At 39.4% G+C, this 25,430-nt stretch overlaps 1 protein-coding gene across 2 annotated transcripts in view; it reads left to right on the forward strand.

The window, feature by feature from the left end:
- The window catches only part of PTPRK (protein tyrosine phosphatase receptor type K), a gene marked incomplete at both ends in the record, with an annotated part of 415,598 nt that overhangs the window by 316,327 nt on the left and 73,841 nt on the right, over positions 1-25,430 (forward strand). For both annotated transcript variants that reach the window (XM_082305949.1, XM_082305950.1), the window contains 4 exons: positions 4,936-5,238; positions 16,377-16,486; positions 17,733-17,934; positions 20,880-20,985. In XM_082305949.1, the coding sequence (XP_082162075.1) occupies positions 4,936-5,238; positions 16,377-16,486; positions 17,733-17,934; positions 20,880-20,985 (721 nt within the window). The remainder of the gene's footprint in view (positions 1-4,935; positions 5,239-16,376; positions 16,487-17,732; positions 17,935-20,879; positions 20,986-25,430) is intronic.

A 25,430-nucleotide genomic window follows, 5' to 3' on the forward strand; every position in this document is an offset into this window, starting at 1 on the left:
CAGTATATGGTGGTGTTAAAGAAGCACCGTCTTTATCTGAAGTGTTTGTGCTTTAAAATTTGTCTGATTGTTTTCCATTTCATGCGAACAAATGTGTGTTCTGTCTGCTGGTCAGAAGATCTAATTCCCCCTCCCCTGGAAATGGAAATGAAACTGTGTCTTGCAATCAACATGTAGGATTTCTGAGGAAAGGCAGGAAAAGCAAAGGACTTGTCATGCTTTACTAGCCTCATTTTATGGGATTTTTGTCACAACTTCGGGACATCTTTTTTTCTCTAACAGCAGGATAATATGTATTATCATTAAAAATAGGTTCTAAGGAAATGCATGCTCTCACCTTTCTGCTTCTGCAACTGTGAAGGCTTTTGTTTTCACTGCCATCTCTATGAAGATAATCTCTACAAAGAGGCTCTGATATTGACCTGTTGTATCACGTGTTGCTTATCAAGCACTAAAGAAATTGAATTTCATTCTGTTATCTGGAATGTCTTATTAAATCATCCTGCAGTTGAGAGGTGGTATGGGGTCAACAGGTTGAGTCTCTTTTGCCATCTACCCCTGGATTATTAACCTTTGGAGAATTACTAAAGCTGTTCGTTATTTTATCCCATAAAGTTAGGTTAAATCTTCTTGATCCATAAATTGTTGCGAGTGAGTGCCATGTGCATGTAATTCTTTTACTTAATGCAGTTTCTGGATAAGAAATGAGGATTTAGTAATCTGTATAAGTGTAGAGGTCTCTCTTATTATTCTGTTTTTTCTGTTCTTTTGATGTTCTTCTAGTGCCTCTGGTTTTAATTGGTTCAGTGAGAGTGAAAACAGTCAAAACAGATGATGGGTCTGAGTCAACTTGGTAGTATTCGTTTGCCAAGAGATAAAGCGAGGGTGATGAGGAGGAAGATAATGGAGTTGGGTATTGCCAGGCATTGAGAGCAAAGGGCAGAGAGAGAAGCTGGCCGTAAGCAGAGGTGAGAATGGGGTGGAGGTCATGGCAGCAGCCCATGGGCAGGAGGGGTCTGGCAGAAGGGAGCCTGCCCTCAGCAGAGGGACTCGGGAGGATATAAAGGTCAACCCTCCCATCACCACAACCACCAAATCGTCCATGTGCCTTTTTGCCATATTTCTGTTGGAAGACGTGACTCTATCAGGTTGTTAATATTTAAGAGCTTGATACAGTCACAGGATATTGAATTTCCTGCAACTGCAGAAGCCCTAAGTACTTTCTGCTGTCACCATAAGGAACTGCCTCCAGTGTTAAGTATATTTTCTACTGGAGAAAGAGGCTTGAAAAAATAAATTACGAATACCCTCTCCCCAAAATTTTAATTTTAAATACAAGATTTAATGCAAAAAAGATGTTGTTTCACTCAAATTCCAGGCTTTCAATCAAGAAATCTTTTAAAACGAATAAGCCAAACTATTGTTTTTCAAATAACTTGTCCTTATGCTCAGATATTCACTTAGTGTCTGGGCACAGTTAGGCTTTTTCAAATTTATTCTAAGAAAATCTGCAAAAAACCTCTTTTAACAAAGAACTGGAGTTGAAGAATGGAGTTAGCATTTCAGTGGAAGCACTAGCAAACAAGGTGTAAATGAGCTCTCTGAATTGCTGCTGCTAGCTGATGCTGTCCAGTGGTCAGAGCACCCGTGACCTGGGAGCTGGGTACCGTTTAGTTTTCTTATGGCCCTGGCAGTAAATTACCTTGTAGCTTTGAACAAGCTATTAACCTTTTTGTGTCTCTTTCTCCTCGCTGGAAAGGATTAACACCACTTACCTGTCTCACAGGGGTAATTGGTAGATTAATGTTTGGAAAATATTAAGTGCTTTCTGCTACTATTATTGAAACTCCAGCTGATAGGTTAAGAAATGAACAGAGACTTGGGGAGTGTCTTATTCCTTCCCTCTTTGGCATAGGGTGCTGATTGACATGAGTAATTCAACGAAGAAGTGAGAAGTCATGGGCTTGAATGTCCATGTATTTTGGATAAAAGTTCTGGATGTGACTGAAAGGAAAGGTAAGAAAACAACAACTGGCAAGACAAGATGTAAATTGATTTACTGGGATTAGTAGTACTGAAAAAGTATCCAGAGATCAGAAGAGAATGCATAAATTGAAATCAAATCCCAGTACGATTAAGAAAATGTTTCAGTAAAATGCAAACCCTAAAGTGTGATGGGGAAAGGGAAAACCGGCAGATGAGCACTTCTTTTTGCCCCCATTGAGAACAAAGTTATTCTTAATGAGATGCTGAGATTTTTGGGAAGCCTACTCAAAAATTCAATAGTGTTTTATCTGAGAAAAATAATTATTCAAAGATTGCTTTCTACTGAGATGTTACAGATGGAGGCTTTGTGGTGTGGTAGTTTAAAACAATTGGTCTTTACCTCTAGAGATCCCTGAGACGAATGTTGCCCAGAAACGAGAGTAAAATTGTGTTTTTAAAGCATCATTTTAGGAGCAGTGGGACAGTTGGCAGAGTTTACCAAAGCTGTTGAGAGACTCTGCAGACTTTAATTACCATCTCAATATTGCAGAAGTTGTTTAATTTCTGCCAAAGGAGGGAGTAGTTGTGAGAAAGCGAGATCACACTCTGTCTTTCATTCTTTCCTTTTTGACACGTGAATAAAGGATGCTTTTCAATATCTCCTCTGATACTGTGACAGATTTGTAAAATTTGCATAGAATTGTAAAATAATTTTTCTTTAAGATTAACAAAGCTTTTCTTTTTTTTTTTTTCTTCTCTTTTGAAAGTGCCATACAGCACAGTGTAAATGCAGTTTAAGTCTTGTCATGAAAGAAGCAAGATGAAAATGGAGTGCATTTTCTGTTACTGATTAGTCGGCTTCAGACATTAATAGTTTCAACTTTCATGGCCAGACAACATGTATTATGTTGTGTTTATTTTAGAGGTTCCAATAAATTTTAAATTCAGGTTTGAATTCTGTCTCTGGTGTGCGTGGTTGAAGGCACAACCCGGATTAGTAGAATGAAGAGGAAATTATTCAAATGAAAAGAATGAATCCATTTTAGAAGGAAAAATAAGCCTATAATACAAAACTTCCTTGGTGAAGAATATGTTTACGCTTTTAGGCCTCAAACTCTAAATCAGAGTATGTGTAACTAGTTTTTTTCCTGTGATTCATATAAGAAAAAGGGATGATAAGTCTTTTTTTTCCTCTTCTAGTGGTTCTCTTCCTCTGTGACACCTGAGTGTGTTCGGGTTTTTTCTAAGTGGTTGCAGTAGCCAAGGAAATACTGATTCTTTGAAGACTCTTACCAGCTCCTTCAGTAGATCTACTGTGTTGCTACTTTTTTTTTTTTTTTTTTAAATGAATGCCTCGCACCTGTCTGTACTTGCTAAAGCACCACCAGCCATATATAGTTTACTCTATAAAACCTCTTTTTTTCCTCCTTCTCTTCAAGTCTCTTATCTCTCAAGGACCTTTTCAGTGCTATCTTTCAGCTTCAGATCTCTATTGTTACAGTATACAATATGTTCAGAAAGCTACTGCCCAGGAAGTCTACTTATTCATTTGTATTCTTCACCACATGTGTGATAAATCGGTACTTAAGGGCAGAGGGAACATGCTTGTTCAAAATCCAGAAAGGGAAGGATAGATCATGGAAACGAATAGGCACAATTTTTAATCCTTAGCACTCATCATGTTACTAGGAATACCTTTATGTTATATTTAGAACTTGGTTGTTTTGGTGTCTGAAACTAAATGTTTGCAGTTTGTCTGGCAAACTGCATGCTGAATAGATCACACTGATTCACATTTCCTTCTTTCAATATACCATCTGTGCTTTTGGCTGATTGTTAGCCTGGATGGAACTCTGGTTTCATAAATGCAAGGTACAAAGAACTGTTATGCCCAGAAAGAGGAATCCTGTATTTCACTTCCTCGAATAATCTTGCCTGTTTTGACCTTAGACCAGTGAGGACATGAGGCTGAAGCTGTACCTACAGCAGACTTTATTTTCTCTGATGAAGACAGATGTATTAGCAGGGTATAAAGATCGCCTTGGTGTATTTCCAGTGAAACTCTAGTGTATATATAGTCATGGTCATGATTTTCATTGTGTAATCATTTTAATTAAGTTCAATGATAAAAGTTAGTCTTGCATGAGGAATGAATGCACTAGAGAGACAATGAAAGATTGATGACAGCTTGGGGAGCATCACGTACTCTGCTGGTGGAAATGCATGTGTGGAGAGCAGCTGAGCTTGGGTAGCAGGTCAGAGATTACCAGCTCAGAGCAATGTCCAGGCAGAGTTCTGGGGATCTGAAAGAAGTGGGATACAGTGGGAATATCCAAAAGCATTTGTGCTAATATTTCTGAGGGGTTTTGCTTGAATGAATAGCTTCATTACTAAAATAATAAACATTAATTAATATCTACATCATTTTTGTAACTGCTAGCTTAGTAAGGTAATTAGTATAATTAGTATACAGCATTGCTTGGTGGCATGATAAATCATAGTGTAGTGAATGTTGACTCTTTACCACTATGATATATTATCTAATTTACGCAGGTAAAAAAAAGGTAAGGGGGAAATCAAGAAGGAAAGCCAGTAGTGACAGCTGGGTGGCCTTTTGGTCACTCTTCTTGCATCTGCTGCCTGTATTCTCAATTGCTTTAAATTGCTGCACTGTTAATTAACAATTCTTTTTCTCACTGTTGCTAGGTCTTAATCACTGATTGAAACCTGCAGAGAGGGATGGAAAAAAATGAAGCAAAAAAATAGAGACTGGCAGGTTTTTTCCCTTCAGGGTACTGGTACAAAGGATGATACTTCTTCCAGTAATAAGTCTGTGTTTGTTGGGTATCTCCTTTGCTTTCACATTTCTGGAGGCATCATCTACCAGTTACAGTTCAGTGCAAGGATGAACGTTAATGAAGTTTTTCTTTATTATATTCTATTTTCTAGAACCTATGAGAACGCCGAAAACATTGAAGATTGCTGAGATCCAGGCCAGACACATTGCTGTGGATTGGGAATCTCTGGGTTACAATATCACTCGTTGCCACACTTTCAATGTCACTATATGCTACCACTACTTCTGCGGACACAACGAGAGCAAGGCGGACTGCTTGGACATGGACCCCAAAGCACCCCAGCACGTTGTGGATCACCTGCCTCCCTACACGAATGTCAGCCTCAAAATGATCTTAACCAACCCAGAAGGGAGGAAGGAGAGCGAGGAGACCATTATCCAGACAGACGAAGACGGTATGCATAAACGCTATTATGGAAATTACATCCAAGTCCAGTCTAGACAGGTGGAAGGAAATGACTTTGTGTGTTACAATATGTGTCCCGAAGGATGGAAATTCTCTTCTATTAGTATACTAATTAGCCCTAAAACAGTAGCTTTGAAAGTATTAGAGCTGTCACCCTGCATATATAGCCCAAACTGTCCATATAGCACAAGTCAAACTCAATCTCTCTCTTGCAGGAAAAAGGAGGGCAGCTTCCCAGTCATTCCAACAATGTGCTAACACAGGTGACAAGAAACACGTGGTGGGGTTAGGTGAAGGCTTCTTCACAGTATTAGGTGTAGCATTTGAAAATTAATTTAAATTTATATTTAATTATCGAGTTCAGTGCTTAAAGACCCTATTCAAGATTTAAAACCTCTTCGGCAAATATATTTGAGCAATAATTTATGTTGCAGGTTACGTTATATAGTATCTGTTAACTGTTTGAAAGCCACCCATCAGATTAAAGTATTATTTTGACAACTTGGGAGTTGGGCTCAATGATCCTTCTGGATCCCTTCCAACTCGAGATATTCTGTGATTCCTCTTTAAAATGCCCTTGATGAAGTTTCATTGACAAGACAGTTGAACTTACCTTAGTTGGAAAGAAATAAAGAGTAGGTGTAGATGTTAACGGTGACAGTCAGTGGTTAGGCTATGAATCTTGGTATGAAAGAGATTAAAATAAAAATAGATATTTTTCCTTAATAATATTTAAAATGTGGTAGTAGAGAGCACTTTTAGTTTCCCTTTCTTAGCTTTAGATTTCATTAAAATATTGACAACAAAAAAATGAAAATAGATACTGCCATCAGTAACAAAAAAAAGAATACTTGAACTAATATAAGAGTGTAGACACGTAAGAAGATAAAATTGAAAAAGGTAGTGTGTTGTCTATAAAATGGAGGAGAGAGTATAGCTTTATATATGGATAGCAATCAAGGTTAGAATCTGGTAGCACTTTTTTGCCATGTATTTTCAATTTTACAAGAAATAGAAGAGGAATATGTTTACTGTTGCAATAAAGAAGAGAGAACAGCTTATTAAATAGGTAGAATATGAGGAGCTGTAGAGAACTGTAGAGACATAGATGCATCACAGGAAGATGTATTGCCAAGTACAGAATTAGAATATTTCATGCAATTCAGAATTTAGCATTACTTTTTTTTTAAAGTTAATTATAAATATAATCCATGATGAATTATTTCTGTATCTGTGCTTACATTATAGATATTTGTGGTCACTATTTTTCTGGAGGTTAAAAAAAAAAGTAGTAGTAATATGGAAAACGGATTTCTTTTTAACTGAGCTTTCAAGAAAGGTTAGGGTTTCTGATAGCCTTTATCTAGTTAGATGTGCGGAGATGGTGGCTGGTCACTATAGCAGTGCTTATCAAGAGTAGAGTTAAGTACATACATTTTGTCTTCTGGTTTTGTTGCGGATTATTCTTGGAAAATGATGCACACAAGGTAGGTTTTGGTCTCAAGCTAGCACGCCAGTGTGCTATCAGTGAACTTCTTTAGGCTCAGCTTTGGTGTCAGAGGTACCATAGTGTAGAAGAAGCCTCACTCAGTGAACAGAAGTTGCTAAGGTAAACTATTTCAAGCAGATGTTGTTTTCAAGGAGGAATTAATACATTTTAAAAGGTACCTATATTTAGATGCACTGTTGGTAATAATGCTTGTAACCTGAAAATTGCCTCTTGTGAGGTCTACTCAGTAATACTATTGGAAATGAAATGCAGATTTTTAATTGCAGGTTACTGATTGACTTGGAAGTCGATGTCCGTTTTGTCATGTATTTCAAAGTACAGAGTGTGCAAGCAATGTGCAGTATGGAGGGCTTTCAACCATCCCAGAGGATCAAAGTTGTATTCACAACTGCATGTCTCCTTGAGCTCTCATAGCAATAGTAAACTGAGTTCTGTAGTTGACTGTCTGTGTGTATGCTGCTAGTTTAGTCCCATGTCCAAGTGATCAAGTATCTGTCTGAAACTGTTTTTAAACACAGTTTGCAGCCTAAAGCAGGACTCAGACTAAGATGATGAGTGCTACAGGAAGATACATGAGTCTGTGCCCCACATAGAATCATAAAATCGTTAAGGTTGGAATGGACCTCTGAGATCAAGTCCAACCGTTAACCTAACTGCCTGGTCCACCTCTAAACCATGTCCCTAAGCACCACATCCACACATTTTTTGAATACTGCCAGGGACTGTGATTGCACCACTTCCCTGGGCAGTCTGTTCCAATGCCTAACCACTCTCTCCATGAAGAAATTTTTCCTAATATCTACTCTAAATCTCCCCTGGCACAACTTGAGCCCATTTCCTCTTGTCCTATCGCTTGTTACTTGGGAGAAGAGACCGACAACGTATTTCACATGTGGTCAGAAGTAGCTTCAATGTCATGATGATTTTTGCACATTTTGTAGAATGAGCATGATGTTAATTACATAGCGGGGGCGTTATCAGTGATTCATTTATGAGAAGGAAGATAGAGAGATCAGAGTATTTTCGTACATTTTTGCAAATAACATTAATTAGAAATAGCCACTGATTACATGGTTATCTGAAAATGTGCACTTACGTTGTGTATTTTTCATAAATAGAAATTTCGAAAACTCCAGATGACAACAACAGATAATTAACTTTTTGTTAGCTTTTCTGTTATGCAGTATCCTTTCCAATTGCATTCTTTCTTATAAGGATCTGCTAATCAAGTAAAAACCTTGTAGGCTGTTGGACTTCAAGGTGTCTACCCCACATTTTCTTGTCTCTGCATCTTTACCATTTTGCCCTCATCTCCCGTTGCTTTGTCCATCTTCCCCATGCTGCCAGCTCTCTGTTCCTTTCTTCTCTTGTTGTTGTTTCATTTTAATCTTGCCCTTCATCTCTCTTCTTCTATCATTTCACGTCCTCCCTTCTGCTAGGAGCTTTACACATACTTGAACTTCTGGGATTCCCTAAATGCGGAGGATCTCGGACTTTTACAGGGCTCTGGTGTGAGACAGTGAGGATCTCTGGTTGTCTTTCACAAAGGTTCACATCTATATAAGGCTGCATAGCTGGGCCAGACCTCCTGGAGTGGTGAGTAATGACTGAGCAGTGTACGGTACCAGGAGCAGAATTAACTCAGGAAACAATTAGCAGAAGAACAGGGTAAGATTCAGAAGCTGGGCTTCAGACCTTTGGAGCTGTGACTGACAAATGAAGAAGGTTTTAATAGCTTGTAATTCAGTATCTGCAAGAAAGCAAATCCAGGAATATCAGTCCAAAAATAGCCTCCTTTCTGACCAGAGCTAGATCTGAATACTTGGTGGTTTTAAGTATTTCTATTTAACTCGGGTAGATGGGATCAATCTTTAAAGTATATTATAGTAATTTGCAAAGAGCTGTATTCCACATAAAAATTAAGCCCTTGAGCAATACACTGTTAAACAAGTTTTTCAAGAAGAAGATGAAAACAAGGAGATTTGTCAGTGCTTTATGGGTGAAACACCGTCTTTCACTTTGGGGAGAGACCACACCATCACTAAGATTTGGGAGAAAGCTCTTCTAAGTACCCAGGCGCTCGGCATTATCTGTGCCATGGCAGGGACTCACTGCTTCACCTGGCTTGTAGAGGAGATGGACAGTGTTTGAAGGATGTGATAAAGGAAAAAGAGGAAGACCTGCACAGTCTGGGGATGCATACATGCTGGGCAGAGATGATGTTTGGCATTTTGAACAAAGTGCAAGAACCAGCAGTGAATTTGTCACTTAGCACGAATCGGCAGCGTGCACGCGTTCTCGGAGCTGCCTGTTCACAAGGGTGCTGCAAACTCAGACGGACCCTTTTAAGAGCAGCGGATGGTGAATGGGATGAAAAGCAGATAAATGCTTCCTTAATTTTTAATTGGAAACAGATGCAAAAGGCAGTGGATTAACAGGAGTAGTGACATTAGCTCTGAGAGAGCAGCTATGGAGAAAGCAAATCCTGAAGCTCAAAGCGTTCAATGGTGATTTTATAACTAGTAAGGGAGTGTGTCAGCTAACAGCAGGCAAACAACTAATTGAAAAAGATCACTTGGAATAGGATAAGTACCCATTTTGGGGCTTAAAGTATACCAAAGCTTTGGTCTGAGCCAAAGGACATGCTCATGGGACACAAAAGAGGCCCCCTGATCTTTCAGAGTCTGTGGCTCATTCAGCTCTGTGCAGAGACATCTAGAGCTGCAATGCAGGGTTAAGACACCAACTGTCCAACTCATTGTCCAACTCATGCTCCTGGGAAAACTCCAGCAGGCTCACCACTCTGGAAAACAGCAGAGAAAGGGACAAATGTTATCATTAAAGGACAAAAAAATTTAAAAAGTTAAATATTTGGTGTACTTCCTAAATGTGTAAAGAGGAAGTACCTTCCACCAACTTCGAGGGAGGGTTCTATGGAAATAGTTGACCTTTAGTATTTTTTGTGTTTGATAGTAGGACTGTAAGTTACCTTTAAAAAAAAAAAAAAAATTTTTTTTTTTTTTTTCTTCATTCACTATTTGATATGAGAAGCACTTTTCCTTTGTGCTTTTCAAGTTGTTCCGGCGCCCTAGGAAATTATTGGGGGAAAAAAAAGAGGAGGTAGAAAATACACTTCGATCAAAGGAAACAAACAAACGATGCTTCAAGGAGCTTTGGAAAAACATAGATATAAAACTCTACCAGTAGCATTGTAAAAGTAACAAAAATAGCCCACCTGGGAGAAGAGTTAATGCAGCGAGATGAGCGGGCGGTATGTCCGATGCTGCAAAGCAGGGCTGCAAAGATTGCTTGAAATGGCAAACTGTCTCGAAAAATGTGTAACTTATCTAGCCGAGTGACACATGCATGGATGTCAAGTGAACCCGGTATACTAATCCTATTGGGAAAAAATGGGCAATTGATTGCAGTTAATAAAGAGAAACCCATGACTAAGAGATAAAAGTTTAAATGTGAAGTTGTCCGTAAATGCCGCTGCTAAAGGTATTGACCTCAGTCCTTGACCAAAGGGAGACTAGTGACCTATGTGTGAGCAGTGGCAAAATTTAGTGTCAATATAGTCAAATAAGGGAGGAAGTCATATGTCTTTAGCAGCAGTGAACTGAAACTGATTGTAACCAACCTACTGCCATTGATAAAAGGAGCCTGGCATAACCTATTTGTCCTTCAGCTTGTGAAAATAACCCCAATTCTTTTTTTCAGATGGTAGGTACGATTTGCTGTTGGCATATCATCGAGAGAGAGAAAAAGTGGTTGTAGAAAGACATGTGAGCACTTTTTATTAAAGACGTCAGAAAAGTTGATTTGTGAGAAACTAAGAAAAATATTGAAATTATTAGCAGAGATTTATTTTAAGCTCACACTGAACAAATGACAAATGAAGTAAGCTGTTTTAAGGTATTGCAGAGACTAGAAATACAAGCTAGGTTCTATATTAATAGCTCAGGAAAAATTGGCCCTGAAACACAGAATTATTTACCCTGGCTGAAACAACTTCCTACTTTCATTTCCTTTAGATACCTATATTAGAAGCTTTATAGCTGAAAAAGTGATATTGCATATGAGATTCTTTGTTGAAACGGTGAGTTTGATATAATGATGTCTGCAAATAGGCCAGAATTAGCGGCTATTTCAGCGGTTTGCAGTGGAATGAGGGCATACACCTGGGCCCACGAGTTCCCGTTATTGCCAAGCCATGTGCTAGCTGAAAGCACTCTCCGAATATCGATTTGCAACTTTTTAGAAAGTTGTAAGATATGTGAGTATGTGAGGTTATTTCACCCTGACATGGAGAAACGTTTCCAAATCCCAGATGTGAGGAGTACTGAAGTCAGCATTTGGTGTAAAAAGGCTTTCAACAAAATACTGTGTTAGGTGCCTGAGCCCCCGAATTCAGCAAATCCACAACTCGTGGCTTTAACCCCATTTGATATTTGCACCAATATCTACTTTGAGTGCCACCACCGCTGAGACAGATCAGCCTGTGTCAGCTTGTTTAGTAGCTTGACTGTAAGCATCTACATTTTTTGCGTCAGTAATTTTATATGGGCTGGGAGGTACAGGGAGTTGTCGCTGGCGTGAGTGGGTCAGTGCCCACGCAGCCCAGCAGTGGCCCCGGGTGGGTGACACAGACCCGTGCAGGGCTGTGGGCTTTTGCCAAGTCCCGGGGAGCATGGCCCAGTGCCCCCCCCCCCGCCACTGCCCACTGCCTGGGGACGGCAGCACCCCTGCCGCCTCCCAGGGCACCCGCGCCAGCCCTGCTCCTCCAGGAGGAGAGATCATTAACCAAAGAGTATGTGCACCGAAGGAGACTATTAACATGCAATCAGTTTTCTTCCCAATAGCACTCAATAGCATTTTCTTCTTCACTGCAAATGGTGCAACTTGAGCGATTTCCAAATAAGTCATTTTTGTCACCACCTTTGGTGTAAATACTCTTATGTTTAAGACTAGTAATAGCAATTCTGATTTTTTTTCCTTTTCATTATATAAAATTTGCTTCTGTTTAAGCCTCAGTCCTGAGTTGTAACAAAGCATAAAGTTAAAATGGTAAAACCCTCAGAAAAAGCAAATGGAAAGGTGGGCCATTTTAATAGCTTGCAACACTTAAACAGTACAAGAGATTGACTGTCACCATCTCCTGAAAATTAGCATCTGCCTTCAGGGAAAGGCTGTTTGTTGCTGATACACTTTACTTTTTCAGTACCACAAAGGATTTTTTCCCAGTATAACCGTGCATATATCTGCACATAGCCTTTAGAGGCTGAGGGGAGACCTTATTGCTTTCTACAACTACCTGAAAGGAGGTTGTAGCGAGGTGGGGGTTGGCCTCTTCTCCCTAGTAACAAGCTGTAGGATGAGAGGAAATGGCCTCAAGCTGCGCCAGGGGAGGTTTAGGTTGGATATTAGGAAAAACTTCTTCACCGAAAGGGTGGTCAAGCATTGGAACAGGCTGCCCAGGGAAGTGGTTGAGTCCCCATCCCTGGAGGTATTTAAAAGAAGGGTAGACGTGGTGCTTAGGGACATGGTCTAGTGGTGGACTTGGCAGTGTTGGGTTAACGGTTGGACTCGATGATCTTAAGGGTCTTTTCCAACCTTAACGATTCTATGATTCTATATAACATGATAATACTCTGCACGGCTTTCACGGAGTATAATAATAATACTAAAAATACTCTGTTTACATGCACTTTCATTATTTTGTAGCAGGAAAACTGAAGCAATATAAATTCATTTTTATAGTGGTTGGTGTCAGTTAATACGTTGTTCTTCCAGGAGTAATGTATTGTAATATAAATTTCCCGTTAAGTTAGTGTAGAACAAGGCTTAAGTGACACTATTTGTGAATAACAATTTATTTGTGACTGTGGCATAATTTAATGCAAATATATTGCTCTAAAATGAATTGGTCTGATGTCAGATTGATGGTTTGTACTTCTGTTATGCATAGTATTTATAAAAGTCCACCATCCCACATGTATATAGAAGAAAAGATTATCAGCTATTCACTATACGAATATATAGCTTCATTAAAAGGGCTCTGGAGATGCATGTAAATCATGAAAGAAGAGCTTGTGATGTTTCCACTATAAAACCTTGGTGAAATTCCCTTTGAATTTGTTTTATGTTACTTTTATATACATGTGTGTTTTATGTTTGTATACTTTCTGTAGGAAAAAGGAGATTTTTTTTGTTTAAGTTCAAAATCTCTTCTGAAACCCATACAATTAAACCCACCTAAATGATTCCACTTCTTCAGATAAGTGTAAATCTTGACTTGTTGGAAGTTTAGCATAAGAATAATGCATGTGAAAGAAAGAGTGTTTACTGTTGTTGTCACTGAGAGATGGTGGGGTCACACTTCACAAGGTCAGCAGATGGAAAGAAAATCAATGGGACCAGAATCTTTTTAAAGAGAGAGTGCAGAGGCCAAAAGGTCCGAATCCAACTCCTCTAGCAGCTACTTACATTTTTTGAATTATTCAGATACTTGGCCATTGATAGGGAATCTTAAGTAATGTGCTTCACCTTAATGTACACTCGTAATAGTCTTAAGTGTTTTGATTCAGTATAGACTATCCCTGAGTCCAAGGGGAAGAGCAAGAGCTCACGTAGGAAGAAGAATGGGAGTTGAGAAGGCAGCGAAGAGGCGCTGTGGTGAGCGCTGGGGCTTCTGGAGATGCACACGCAAGCCTGAAGAAAGCCTTTTGGGCTGTTTGTGAGGAGGCTTCCGAAAGCTGTTATCAGCACAAGGCTGATATTTACCTGGCTGTTTCTCACCAGAGTCCTTGCTAAATATTATATAAAAGGGAACATTGCTTTGGAAAGGTGAAGTTTAAGGTATTTCTTAAGTCCTTAGGGTCCTGCTGGGAGTTGTAGGCAATAGACAGCAATGGCTGCCTACATGAAAAGATGCAGTTTGAGTCTTCAAAATACTGTTATCAACAGGTTACCTTGCTGTTGTTCTTCTGTTGTTGTTTTTTTGTTTCTTTGTTTGGGTTTTTTTACTACTTTCAGGCTTTTTGAAATTTTTGTTTTTAACTAATAACTCACCTGAGGACGAAGACATAAAAATACAAATGTGGAAATTTAGGCATTATTTTGACTAACCTGGCCAATGAAACTGTGGGCCTGCTCACAGATATTCTGTTCTTTAAGCAAATTCTTGCTCCTGCTTTTCTTTTTCCACGCTTCACTTTTCCCCTTTGGTAAAGCTGTGCAAATAAAAGAAGTTTTTACTGTGGTTGAGCTGAAAAAATGGAAGGGAAGAAAAAACTTTAAACCCACCAAAACATGTCGTTCAAACTAAAATTAGTTTATATTCCTTTTTCTAGGCATTTGAACTTTTATTTGTTTCTTTGTTTTAATTCCAGTTGAGCTCTCGAGTAATTTGAGCTGATCCCAAGCTTCATTTTTGGTGAATTTACAGGGGTGGGTGAGGTTTGTGGGAATTACTGTTCTCTTTTTGTAGACACTTTTGCTCTCTTCTACGTTCTGACCTTATTTTTACTGGGTTTCCCAGCAAGCTGCTCATCACCGTGCTAGCTTCTGTTCTTGTGCCCTTCTCGTGCCAGTGGGAAGAGAAGCATGAAACTAACTGGGATCGTGTAGTTCCAGTCAGTTTAACATTCCTGCTGCTGCCACGAGCAACGAATTTTATACTGCAGGAGAAGAAGACACAGGCGTGCGATGTGATGAGCCGGGAGGCTTCTCCCACTTCGGTGTTTAAACAGAAAATGTAGAAGGCTTTATGCAGCCCTACAACTGAGCGTCCTGCACCCAGTTTCAATTGAATATGAAACGTTTTTTAAAAGTACCACGCAAAAAGTATTTTTCAGATTTTTGAGCAATTGTGTCTGTTTTCTTTTTACCTTGCATGCTTTAACATGCTTTAATGTCAAATTTCATATTCTGTGTGCATGCCCCAGTGCATTCCTATGTTCTCTCCCACAGATGTACGTGCACACACGTACACACGTGCACTCATCTTCCAGTGGTAATGTTGTGTGCATCAGGGTATATTCATACCTCATTTGACATGCAGAGAAGAAAAACAGTAGAGCATTCCCATGAAAAGCAAAGCAGTGCCTACAGCAAGTCTCCGAATGCCACAAAGAGCGGACAGGGGCTGTCATGGCGTACCAGCCTTCACCCACTGCCCAGTCTGTGTCAGGACACTGAAGCGAAGCAGCAGCGTATGATTTTAGTTAACTTCTCCTAAGTCTTTGCTTGACAGATGGATGAACAGTTTCTGTGAAGCTCTCATCTGTTTACTTGTGGGCTTTTTTGACTCCATGAATTTATTATCAACGTGCCAAATTATGTTTTTTGTACCAAGGGTCAGATCATCATTTAATAGCTTCCGTGTAGACTGAAATAAATCCTATGATTGAGACGGACCACTCACTCCTTGGTGCTGCTAGCACAGTGCCCGGTGCCTCCTTTGATCCAGCGGGTTTTAATTTATTTTTACTCTTTGTAAAACTTCAGTCTGCTTTGATAATTAATACTCGAGAAATGTCATGCATGAGGCTCACTGAAAGTTGCATTGAAGAAAATAGGCTGGTTAAGAAGGGGAGAGAAATATATGTCAATATGTCAAATAGAAGGAACATTTCAGCTTGAAAGACTGGAAATTTGGCCAACTTTGGCTTTTTGAGGGGGGAGGGTGTTTCTTTGGGTTCAGGGTTTCTTCAGGCGCTCTCTTATCCTCATCCCCTTCTTTCAGCATGTATGTGTTCAAGTCTAGATGAGTTGCTGTGGTTAAAAAGGAACCGTATAGGTAGGCAAAAATATCTCGTAAGCTGAAATGGAAGATAACTAAGTGCTCCTGCCTGGTGTTGATGGGATTACAGGTACTGTGCATCACTCAGGCGAAGAGGCCTGAGGTGACACTTCAGACTTGTTATTACACCAGGGATATTGGTTCCATTTAAAATAAGAAAGTAGGGTCATCTCTAGTGTGGTTCAGTTCAAAGCTTTGAAAATGTCTCTTATTGGAAAGATTTGAAGTAAGCAGTTTTGATCCTTCTGCAGCACAAGCACGTCAGTGGCTGAAAGAAGTGGCAGCTGAGCTGGCCTGTGCCCAGCCCCCTCTTTAAACGAGGATTTCTTTTAAAACAACAAATCATAAGAAGGGGGTGACTGGAAACTATTTTGTAAGCATTTCTCTCGTTTGGAAGATGGGGTATAACATAGGCTTTTCCTTGCCTTTGATCTTTCTTTTTAAAAGGATTTTAAAACCATGTAGTCCTTGTCCTAAGATACGCTTATTACAGAGTTCAGTGATGTTCCCTGAAGTCGTAATCTAGCTTGAACTGTTTCCCCTGGCTATACTACGAGACAATTTGACTTTGCATGAAGTTTTGAAAACCATATGTGGGGATAACGTTTCAACTTCATGCTCTCTCTGCACTGCGAATGACAAAATACACTTTGAAGTGCTTTTTCATGCTCTGTACTGCTGCCTTTTGCACATGAATGAATATTAATAAAAATAGACCTGCGCTCACTTTTGGTTTTAATAGGATGTTCTGTAATCTCTTTCATTTGTCTTTCTCTTAAATCTTCTATTTTTAAAAGTTTTGTTTTGTTTGTAGTGCCAGGCCCTATACCTGCCAAGTCGGTGAAAGGAACTCCTTTTGAAGATAAGATCTTCCTCAACTGGAAGGAACCTGTGGATCCAAATGGCATCATTACTCAGTATGAGGTAATCATTAAACAGCTAACAAGCAGAGGATGGGGCTAGGAAAGTGCGGCAAGAGGGGTGGCTGATGGTAGGTGTTTATGCTCTGTAGACAGCTATTCAATTATATGCTGCTTTCATTTACAGAATACTGAATTTTGTGTAGTGATTAGATATTCAAAAATCATAATTATAGTGCATATGTTGTTGGCCGGCCGGCCCTGTCAAGTGGCTTTGGCATGTGAGTGTACAAACATTACAATCCATGTGGGAGGTGCTAGTTTTAAAAATCTTGCATCATTACTATGCATCCTTCCAAAGCCATGACAGCCATGATGTGCAAAATCTTTGTTGGAAAAGAAGGTTACATAAAAAGTAAGATGGTTATTAAATTTCGAGCAATGTTTTTTAGCTCTCTCAGATCTTTAGATATCACTCTTCAAGGAAACCTCCATATATATTCTGTTTAAAGTGTATTTAATATATGAGCCTTCTGGAACCTCCACAGGAGGTTGGCAGGAAGCAGCTGGTTTGAGGAACACCATCCTCTCCAGCACTCCTTTTTTAAAGGAACAGAGGATGTAATTTTGTGTACTGGTGAATTATAGGAGGAAGACAATCCAACTAACCAAACAAAACCCCTTAAATCTGTTTGTTTATCTATTTAATGCTAACAAAGTTCTTTAAATAGTGTGGGTTAACCCTGGTGGGCAGCTCAGCCCCACTCAGCCGCTCGTTCGCTCCTCCACAGTGGGACGGGGGGAGAATCGGAGGGCAAAAGTGTGAGCTTTTGGGTTCTAATGACAAATCCAAAACACAGCACCATATGTGCTGCTATAAAGAAAATTACCTCCATCCCAGTCAAAACCAGTACATTAAGATATCATTGCTGGCTTTAAACATATTAGCTTGGTTTGGACAGCATTTAGATATGATTATTGGAATAGGAGAGGGAAATGTATTACAGGAAGTGAAAAATAAAGGGTTTTGGTGGAGATGGGGAGGATGGTGGGGGTGTCCTAACTTAAATGTAACAGTGAAATTTTCCATACATGAACTAAAATCACAAAGAAAGAGAGATCAAGGGCACCTGCATAGCCTTTCAAGTGAAGCAGACTTTACAATAATACACACCAAGTCCTCGCGGTATCCCCAAGATAGCTGGGTAGCTAGATGAGCACGTGTCTTTTGTTTCCTTTCCAGCCAAGCTAACCTAATCTCCTTGTGCCAAAAACTGTAACCATTGTTACAAAAATAATTGTTTTCACAGGTCAGCTATAGCAGCATACGGTCGTTTGATCCTGCAGTTCCAGTCGCAGGACCTCCGCAAACCGTGTCGAAGCTGTGGAACAGCACACATCATGTCTTCTCACACTTGCATCCTGGTACTACTTACCAGTTCTTTATACGTGCAAGCACGGTCAAAGGGTTTGGACCAGCAACCACAATCAATGTAACAACCAACATCTCAGGTGAAAAAAAAAAAAAAAAGTGTGTGTGTGAATGTTCACTGGTTTTTGGGATTTTTTTGGCTTTGGGGATTGTTTTTTGTAAGACTTGAAAAATCGGGAAATGTGAAAGAAAACCCCCCAAAAATGCTATCATATTGTGAAACTCTCTTACTGAAAATGTTTTTGAGCACATTTGCCAAACAGTAGTACAAGTTCAGGGATAAATCCTTGCATGAGGTGGAAATTGCACACCTGTAATTGTCAACCGTTTGATTTTGTGTAATCTCGTACTTTCATCTAAAGATTTTGAAGTGCTGTATAAACCTTAACTAATTAAGCCTTTCAGCACTCCATAGGTCACTAAGTACTATATTTGTTTTGCAGATTAGTAAAGTCAGATGCAGAAAATTAACTGACTTACTCAAGGTGACACCACTTAGCAGCACACAGCTATAACAGAGTCGGGGTGGTTGGGAGGAAGTGTGAATTTCTTTCGCCAGATTCATACAGGTCTGCTTCCTCGTGCCTCCATTCACTTACCACAGTGCACCAAGATTGACGCTATTCATCTTAATAACGCACTGCGAACTCCAGAAGAAAGTAACGCCAAATGGAATGCTTTAGTATTTTTATTTTCTTAAATTTCAGTATTATTCTCAAAAAATAAGATAGTAGCTTATGCAGGTGATAGCAGAAGATAAGTCAGTGCTGTATGTAGAGAGACTGTTGATTTTATGACATGGCAACTTCAGAGCTTGGCAGAGATCAAAGTCAGTCAGTCATTTAGAAATGTAAACAGCACAAAGCAGGCTATTTTCCTTATTATCTGCCATAATGAAACTTATATTGTCCTGTAAAGGGAGGTTAATAACGTATTGGAATGCACCTACCATTTCTGTGGGATACTGCTCACATGGCCTCCTCACCCAGTTCCCAGAAACACGCACATAAATCAAAATGTGAGAAAATTCAAGGCAGAGCTCCTTGAATTATGTAGCAAGTGAAATGCTGTAGTCGTAGTTAACTACAACAATTTGTTAAATTCTGTCCCAGCATGTAAGTACTAGCACTCCTCATACCCCATCCCCTTCAAAAAAACCCAACCAACCAAACCACCAAAAAAAACCCAAGCAACATGTTCGTTTCTGTTTATCTAGCTATTAGGTTGTTTTGAAGTCTAGTATTTTACTCAGGTTCTTTTAAGGTCCTTGTGTTTCTTCACAATAAATTCTAGTTCATAAATTTTCAGGGATAATGGTGGTGTAGTACTTGCATACTTGTCTTCTCTTTGTAGGACCAAAAAAAAAAAAAAAAAAAGGTGTAACTATGTAATACCTTGCTACCCTTTCTGTCCCCAAAACGTTTCAGTATTTTGAGAAGTAAGCACCTCAACGTGTTTGGATTATATAGGACTACAATGTGTTCAGGCTTCTTCAAATGTGCACTCTTTTTCCACCCAAAAATTTTGGGAATTTTGTTCAGAATCCAGTCTACCGTGCTTTCGAGACACGGTAATGGGTCTGTTAGTCGGCAAAACATGGTTAATACTAGGAAAGCTTAAAGGCAGGCTGTGACACCCATTGTATCTGAATTTCAGTCTGGTTTTTTTTCATCTTGCTTTATGCTGAAATGCTGTCTAGTTTCACTCTGCATAGCTGATAAGTTTTATGAAGCAACGCATATGTTTCCGGAAGTGCTAGCTTTGTTTTAATGAGGAGTGAAATTATTCCTTTTAACTGAGTTTACGAGTGGTTGCCGTGATCCTAGTGAACATGATGTAAATAGTAATTTATAAATGAACATTAAGTGAACATTATTTCTATAAAATAATATTTCATGAAATAAATTTTTGTGTTCATCTAGGATCTAGGACTAATGAAGCAAGGCTTTTAATCTTTCGGTGCTTTTCTGTCTATTGATATATTATCGTAAAATTATTATGACTTAAATGATTGACATCCTGCTAGGAAGCATCTTTTTTGTGAAGGTTCATTATACAGGCATCATTAACAATTTTATAAAGGTACAGCCACATATTTGAAAAAAACATGCAGATAGTTTTCAAGCTTGTTAAAGATCGGTAATTAATAGAAATCTATTATTTTCTGAATCACAGAAAATCCTGTTTCTTTCCTTGCCCTAGAGTTGAAGTCAGCAACAGTATTACCAGTGGGGGCTGTGACAGGTTTGTGCAGAAGATTAAAGCTGGATGGTTGAAGTGATCATCAACATCAGCCATCCAACCCACAACAAATGTTACTGCCTCAAAGGCCTAGCAGCCTGTCCGTCAGTGAATCAGTTCCTGAACTGCCTCTAGTTTTGGCTTTGTTTTTTCTTAATACCCTGGGCTGAAAACTGCAGTGATTCAGAAACTGATCCATGAACAGCTTAGCCATCCACTGTTAGAAGGAGAAATGGGCATGGGAATAGACTCCCCCATCCAGTTCTAGTCCACAGATGCATGTCTGTCCAAGCTGAATTTTCCTGCAGCCTGGTTGGTATTGGTGTGGTCTCCCATGATGTTTAAGAGGAAATGTGAAAGGCTCCTAAATTGTTGGAGGAGGAAAAAGAGGGGTGGTAGAGGAGGGTCTTCAAGATGGTGAATATAGTTGTTTGTAAGGTAGAAAAAGCAAGGCCAAAATGGGGTTTTGTAGTCGTAGCGTTTCTTGGCAGTCACCTCCTCCCTCTATTTCTGTCTTTCTTGGATAAACCTGTTTAACTAGATAGGTATAATGATTTGATGGTGAGCAGTTAGGGATGGGATTATCAATTGTTGGTGAAGTCCCGTTTATGCTCTAGTAAAAGATTGTGCCTGATTGGAAAATTATTAAAAAGGATACGCATCACGTAGCTGATGAAGGTTGTGGCTTTGTACAATATTGCGAACAGCCACAATCTCATGAAAATTCAAAATGTTTTCACTGATTTGTTTCTCATTCTTTTCCTTCCCACTCAACATTAATCAGCTCCCACTTTACCGGACTATGAAGGAGTCGATGCATCTCTCAATGAAACTGCTACTACAATAACTGTACTCCTGAGACCGGCGCAGGCCAAAGGCGCACCTATCAGGTAAAAAAAAAAATCTAAAAAATAAAATAAAATTTAAAAAAAAATCAGGAAGAGGTTTTTCAGTTGGGTATATGCTGTCTTGCAGCTCATAAAGCTGTTAATTTCCAAGCGATACTCATTTGACATTGCTATTGTTTTTCTTAGCTAGACTGAGCTTACCAATAGATCTGTAATTAATAAGAAAAAAATTCTCTCTCTTTTTTTTTTTTTTTTTTTTTTTTAAAGGTAGTCATGACCTGAATCATCCAGCTGTCTGTCCTGTTTGATTTAGGGTCCCTGGGACCACCTCCTATCCATTATCATTTCATTTTACTTTCTCACAGTCTCTCTGAAACATGAGGTTGAAAGGTGTTTGTCAGAAAGTGGATTTGAAAATAACACTTCTTTTCCAGTGCTTCAAATCAGCTGTTCTATAGCATATATGTTTGATTGGAAAATTGGAAGCTCAGAGGAAATGGGAGAATAATAGTGATGAATACAAACTATTTGACCTTACTCCTCTCAGAGTGCTTCTTACTAGAAATCATGTAGCAAGCTATTAAATTTTATTTGGCGTGTCCCATAATCATATTAAAATGTTTCATTTATGTTAACTTTGAGGGGTCTTTGCCTTTCTGCTCTCTACTGAGAGATAATTTAATTCTGTTTGCAAAGATTAGTCCACATCCCGCTCTTTACTTCTACTTGTTAGTGCAAAAATTTTGTGATATTATTTGATTCCATTTGTGTTTTACTGATGTGGCTGCATCAGCAGTATTCAGGGACAGAGCTGACTAATCGGGGGTTAATTAGCTACTGAGCATCAGAACCTTTTCATGCTCTTACCCTTGTGACATTTTAGACAAATACAGGCTAATGCGTTTCACTCTGTGATACATTAAGTCGGTTCCCGTGGCTCAGCTGATGTTGAGTAATGTGCCTGAGCCCTAAAAGTAGAGGAAAATTAACTGTTTCTTAAGTCTGTTTCCATTAAGAGGAATGTATGTTTTACTTGGATGTTGTGCGGATGCGTTACATACTATAAGCATTTTTATATGCTTATCATATAGTCACCCTTATGATTGATATGATCAAGTTAGTTATTTATATTCTGTCATAGAAGATAATCCATATTCATCCCCTTTATAGGAGATATTGATGTGTTATATTCATAAATAAAATTGTAACCCCATACATCGTTAGTTTCGGAAAGATTGCCCTGGAGCAAACCTAGGATTTTTTTGGGTGTGAAGAATGATAAAATGTACAGGACTACATTCAGCACAGAACTTGGATATCTAAAATAGGCGTTTTGTTGAATTGATACAGTAGAAACCAGACCTGTGATCTGAAAATGCTCCCAAGTTACGCAGGTGCTTAAACTCACTGTACGCCTTAGTAAGTGCTTTTAAAGCCTTCCAGGTGTCCTGCTGCTGGCCATATCCAAAGCTGTCCCTGTCTGAGAAATGTGATATCTCTCTCTCATGAAATCCATGCCAAATCCTTTCAGTCTTGCGCCTGCTCCCCCGAGGGGGCTGGTGCGTAGGCTCGTCCAAGGGCATGCCTGCCAGACACCACTGGGATCTCCTGGCGGTGGTGCTCATCTTCTCTACACCAGCTGCTCTGTGGCACATTTGTGCAGAGAGCAGCGGGCTCCTGCCTTCCGTCCCGCCCTCACCCTGAGGGGGGTCAGGCCTGCATCCCGGCTTTCTCTCTGGGGGTTTTCTTTTGGAAACTGGTAGCATGATGGGATGTGGCTAGGGGATTACTCGTAGCTGGCTCAGGGGAGCTCTGGTTTCTCTGCACTCTACTGGCAGGCAAGTAACTCACCGCAGAGTAAACCTGCAGCACACCACATCACATTTAGTCTCTCGCTTTTCCTTACAGCCTGCTCAGTCCTATGGCATGAGCTTGTCACTGTGGCCTATGAAGGTGGCAAAAAGGATCTATCTACTAAACGTTAATAGATAGTTTGATAGCGATAGTTTGATAGATTATTAAGAACTGTTGGTTGGTTATGTTCTCAAAAAAGCATACATCTTTCTTCCTGTCTCCGATCTTCCGTCTCTACTTCAAGTAATTTCTAAAACCTAAGAAAGTACACTAAATTTCTAACATCAGGAGGCCAAGGAAGTAAGTCCTCCACCATAACCAGAGAGCTGGGCTTTATTTTTAAAACAAAGCAGCTGTTTTATTCCTTACTCTGAACGAGGAGCATTCTCCAGGGGAATGGAGAATACATGGTCCCATTCCCTTTCCCAAAGTTGTGCATACTGCCAACAGGTATTTTTCAGCAGCTTCTTAATAGGGGAGATAAATGTAGCACACTGTAATTCTGAATTGATTCAATGCATTTTGCTATACTTTATGATGTGTTTTAGTGAAGCTTCACTCCATCCATACTGCGGTTGTGTTTCCACTACAAGCTGGCTTGCTGCCATAATGAGTGTTACTAGGTAGGTGGAAAAAAAAATGCATTGCTGTGCCTGCAGCTGTGATTGAGTAGAAGGGACTCAAATGCTGGTCTTTAGCCTGACACTGAAGAATACAGTTGGCTTTTTGAAAAGGTTTGTTTGCACCCAGTCCTTTAATCCCTGGAGCTGTAGGTAGTCAAAAGATCATTTTATTTAATTTATTTAATGGCAGTAGGTCCATGTTTAAAAAAAAAAAAATAGAAAAGAAAAAAAAAAAGCTTAGTCTGATACTCTTTTGATTTTACAAACAGAATTATGCTATGATCAGATTTTGTTGTACCTCAGCCTCTCCATCAGCAAAGCCCCCCAGGAAACAGATGTTCCTTAACTCAAGTGTAATCTATTTGTGGCTGTCAGTCATTTCTTTAAGATACTACATGCCACAGTCGTCACGGTTTAAACATGACTCTAATCATAACTTCCCTGTCAAGTGTTGCTGTGTAATCTCTAGCATTCTTTATGGCCTCCTGAAGTTTTAAACCAAATTACAAACTAGAAATACAAAGGGAGACAGGGCTGGATGGCTCAGGCTCACTGTGAAGCGGGTACCATTTCACCGTCAATCTTGTGGATGAGATCTCAGTCAGTAGCATCAATGGTGTTTCAGTGATTCATTTGAAGACGTGATTTGTCACTGTAGTTTTTCTGAAGTTCTTTTTCTGTAGTTTTTCCTAACTGAGCACCAGCAAAACAATCTTGTTTTCAAATCCTACTGCAGATGAGGATTACGAAGTGCATATATCAGAATCAGCACAGACAACATTTTAACGATGATACTTATTTTATTTTATTTGATTGGTAAAGTGTTTTTCCTATACCTCCATGTGCAAAATCAGGTTGTTTTCAGTTTGCAAAAAGACTAGTTAAGTGGACTGTGGCAGCTAAAACTTAGTTGTCCGTCGGACTCCCAAGAACTCAGGTTGCAACTTGGGCTGTCAGTCAGTCTGGCACCTGTCAAAGGAGAGGGTGCTGTGTCTCCACTAGATGTGTGGAAGGAAATCTCTAGCTGATATTAAAGCCCAGTCAGAATAGGGCTGAAGTATGAACAACGTGTTCACCACTGCAGTACCTGTTTGAGAGCCTGAGTTTTTAGGGAGGGGTGAAAAGGAAGATCTGTTGGCAGGGGCCTCCTTAGGCTGTTTGTAATCATTTTGGTCAGTAGGGAAGTTCTGTGCAGGTTTTCTTAAGTAAACGAAAAAGTTTTTTGACATCAAAAATAATTTCCTCATGCAAAATCTCAGCAGAGGAGCTCTTCACCTGTTATATCTTCAACACTTTCTCCGCTTACCTAGCTGTTTCAGACAGCTCTTTGGCCTTTATGATCCCAGCAACTTATGTAGAAGCCTCTGAAACTTGTATTACTCTTCAGAATAGCTCAGAATTTATTTTAGTCATCAGGGAGAAGGAGTATTGTCATCTAGGTTTTCCACCCCTCCCTCTTTCTTTCTCTCTTTTATTCCTCATTTGCTGTATGGGAAGACTGGAAAAAAATAGCAGTTGTAGGAATTCCCTCAGCTCCAGTCACAAGAAAGCTCTCTCAATAGTTGAATTCCCACCGTTACACAAAAAATGTGCAGAAAATGTAAGATAATTAAAACTAAGATTAGTAATACATAAAAATGCAAGGATAAGCAGAGTACATAGCCTTTAAACTTTATAGCCTGATATCAGACCACATTTGCAGCCAGTGAACACCCTGCTTTTCAAATTGCAAATTTAACTTTGTCTTCTTTCTTAACATCTTACAGCAGGGTGTCCTTTCCGAACACTGCTATGTGTACATAGAGTAACAGTGCTGCTTTGGAGACACCGTAGTGGTAGTAAATGGGTTTAAACAGATGGTATCACAAAGGGCCCAGAGGTAAATGACTGTATTCCTCCATGTCTTGTTAGCCTATATTGTTGCATGAAAAATACTGCTAGATCCCCTTTCCAAAAAAGATAGGCACATCTTTTATTTAAAAAATACTTTCTGAAATTAAAAAAAACAAA

This window comes from Platalea leucorodia (assembly GCF_965183815.1).
Source record: "Platalea leucorodia genome assembly, chromosome: 3".
Taxonomy (NCBI): Eukaryota; Metazoa; Chordata; class Aves; order Pelecaniformes; family Threskiornithidae; genus Platalea; species Platalea leucorodia.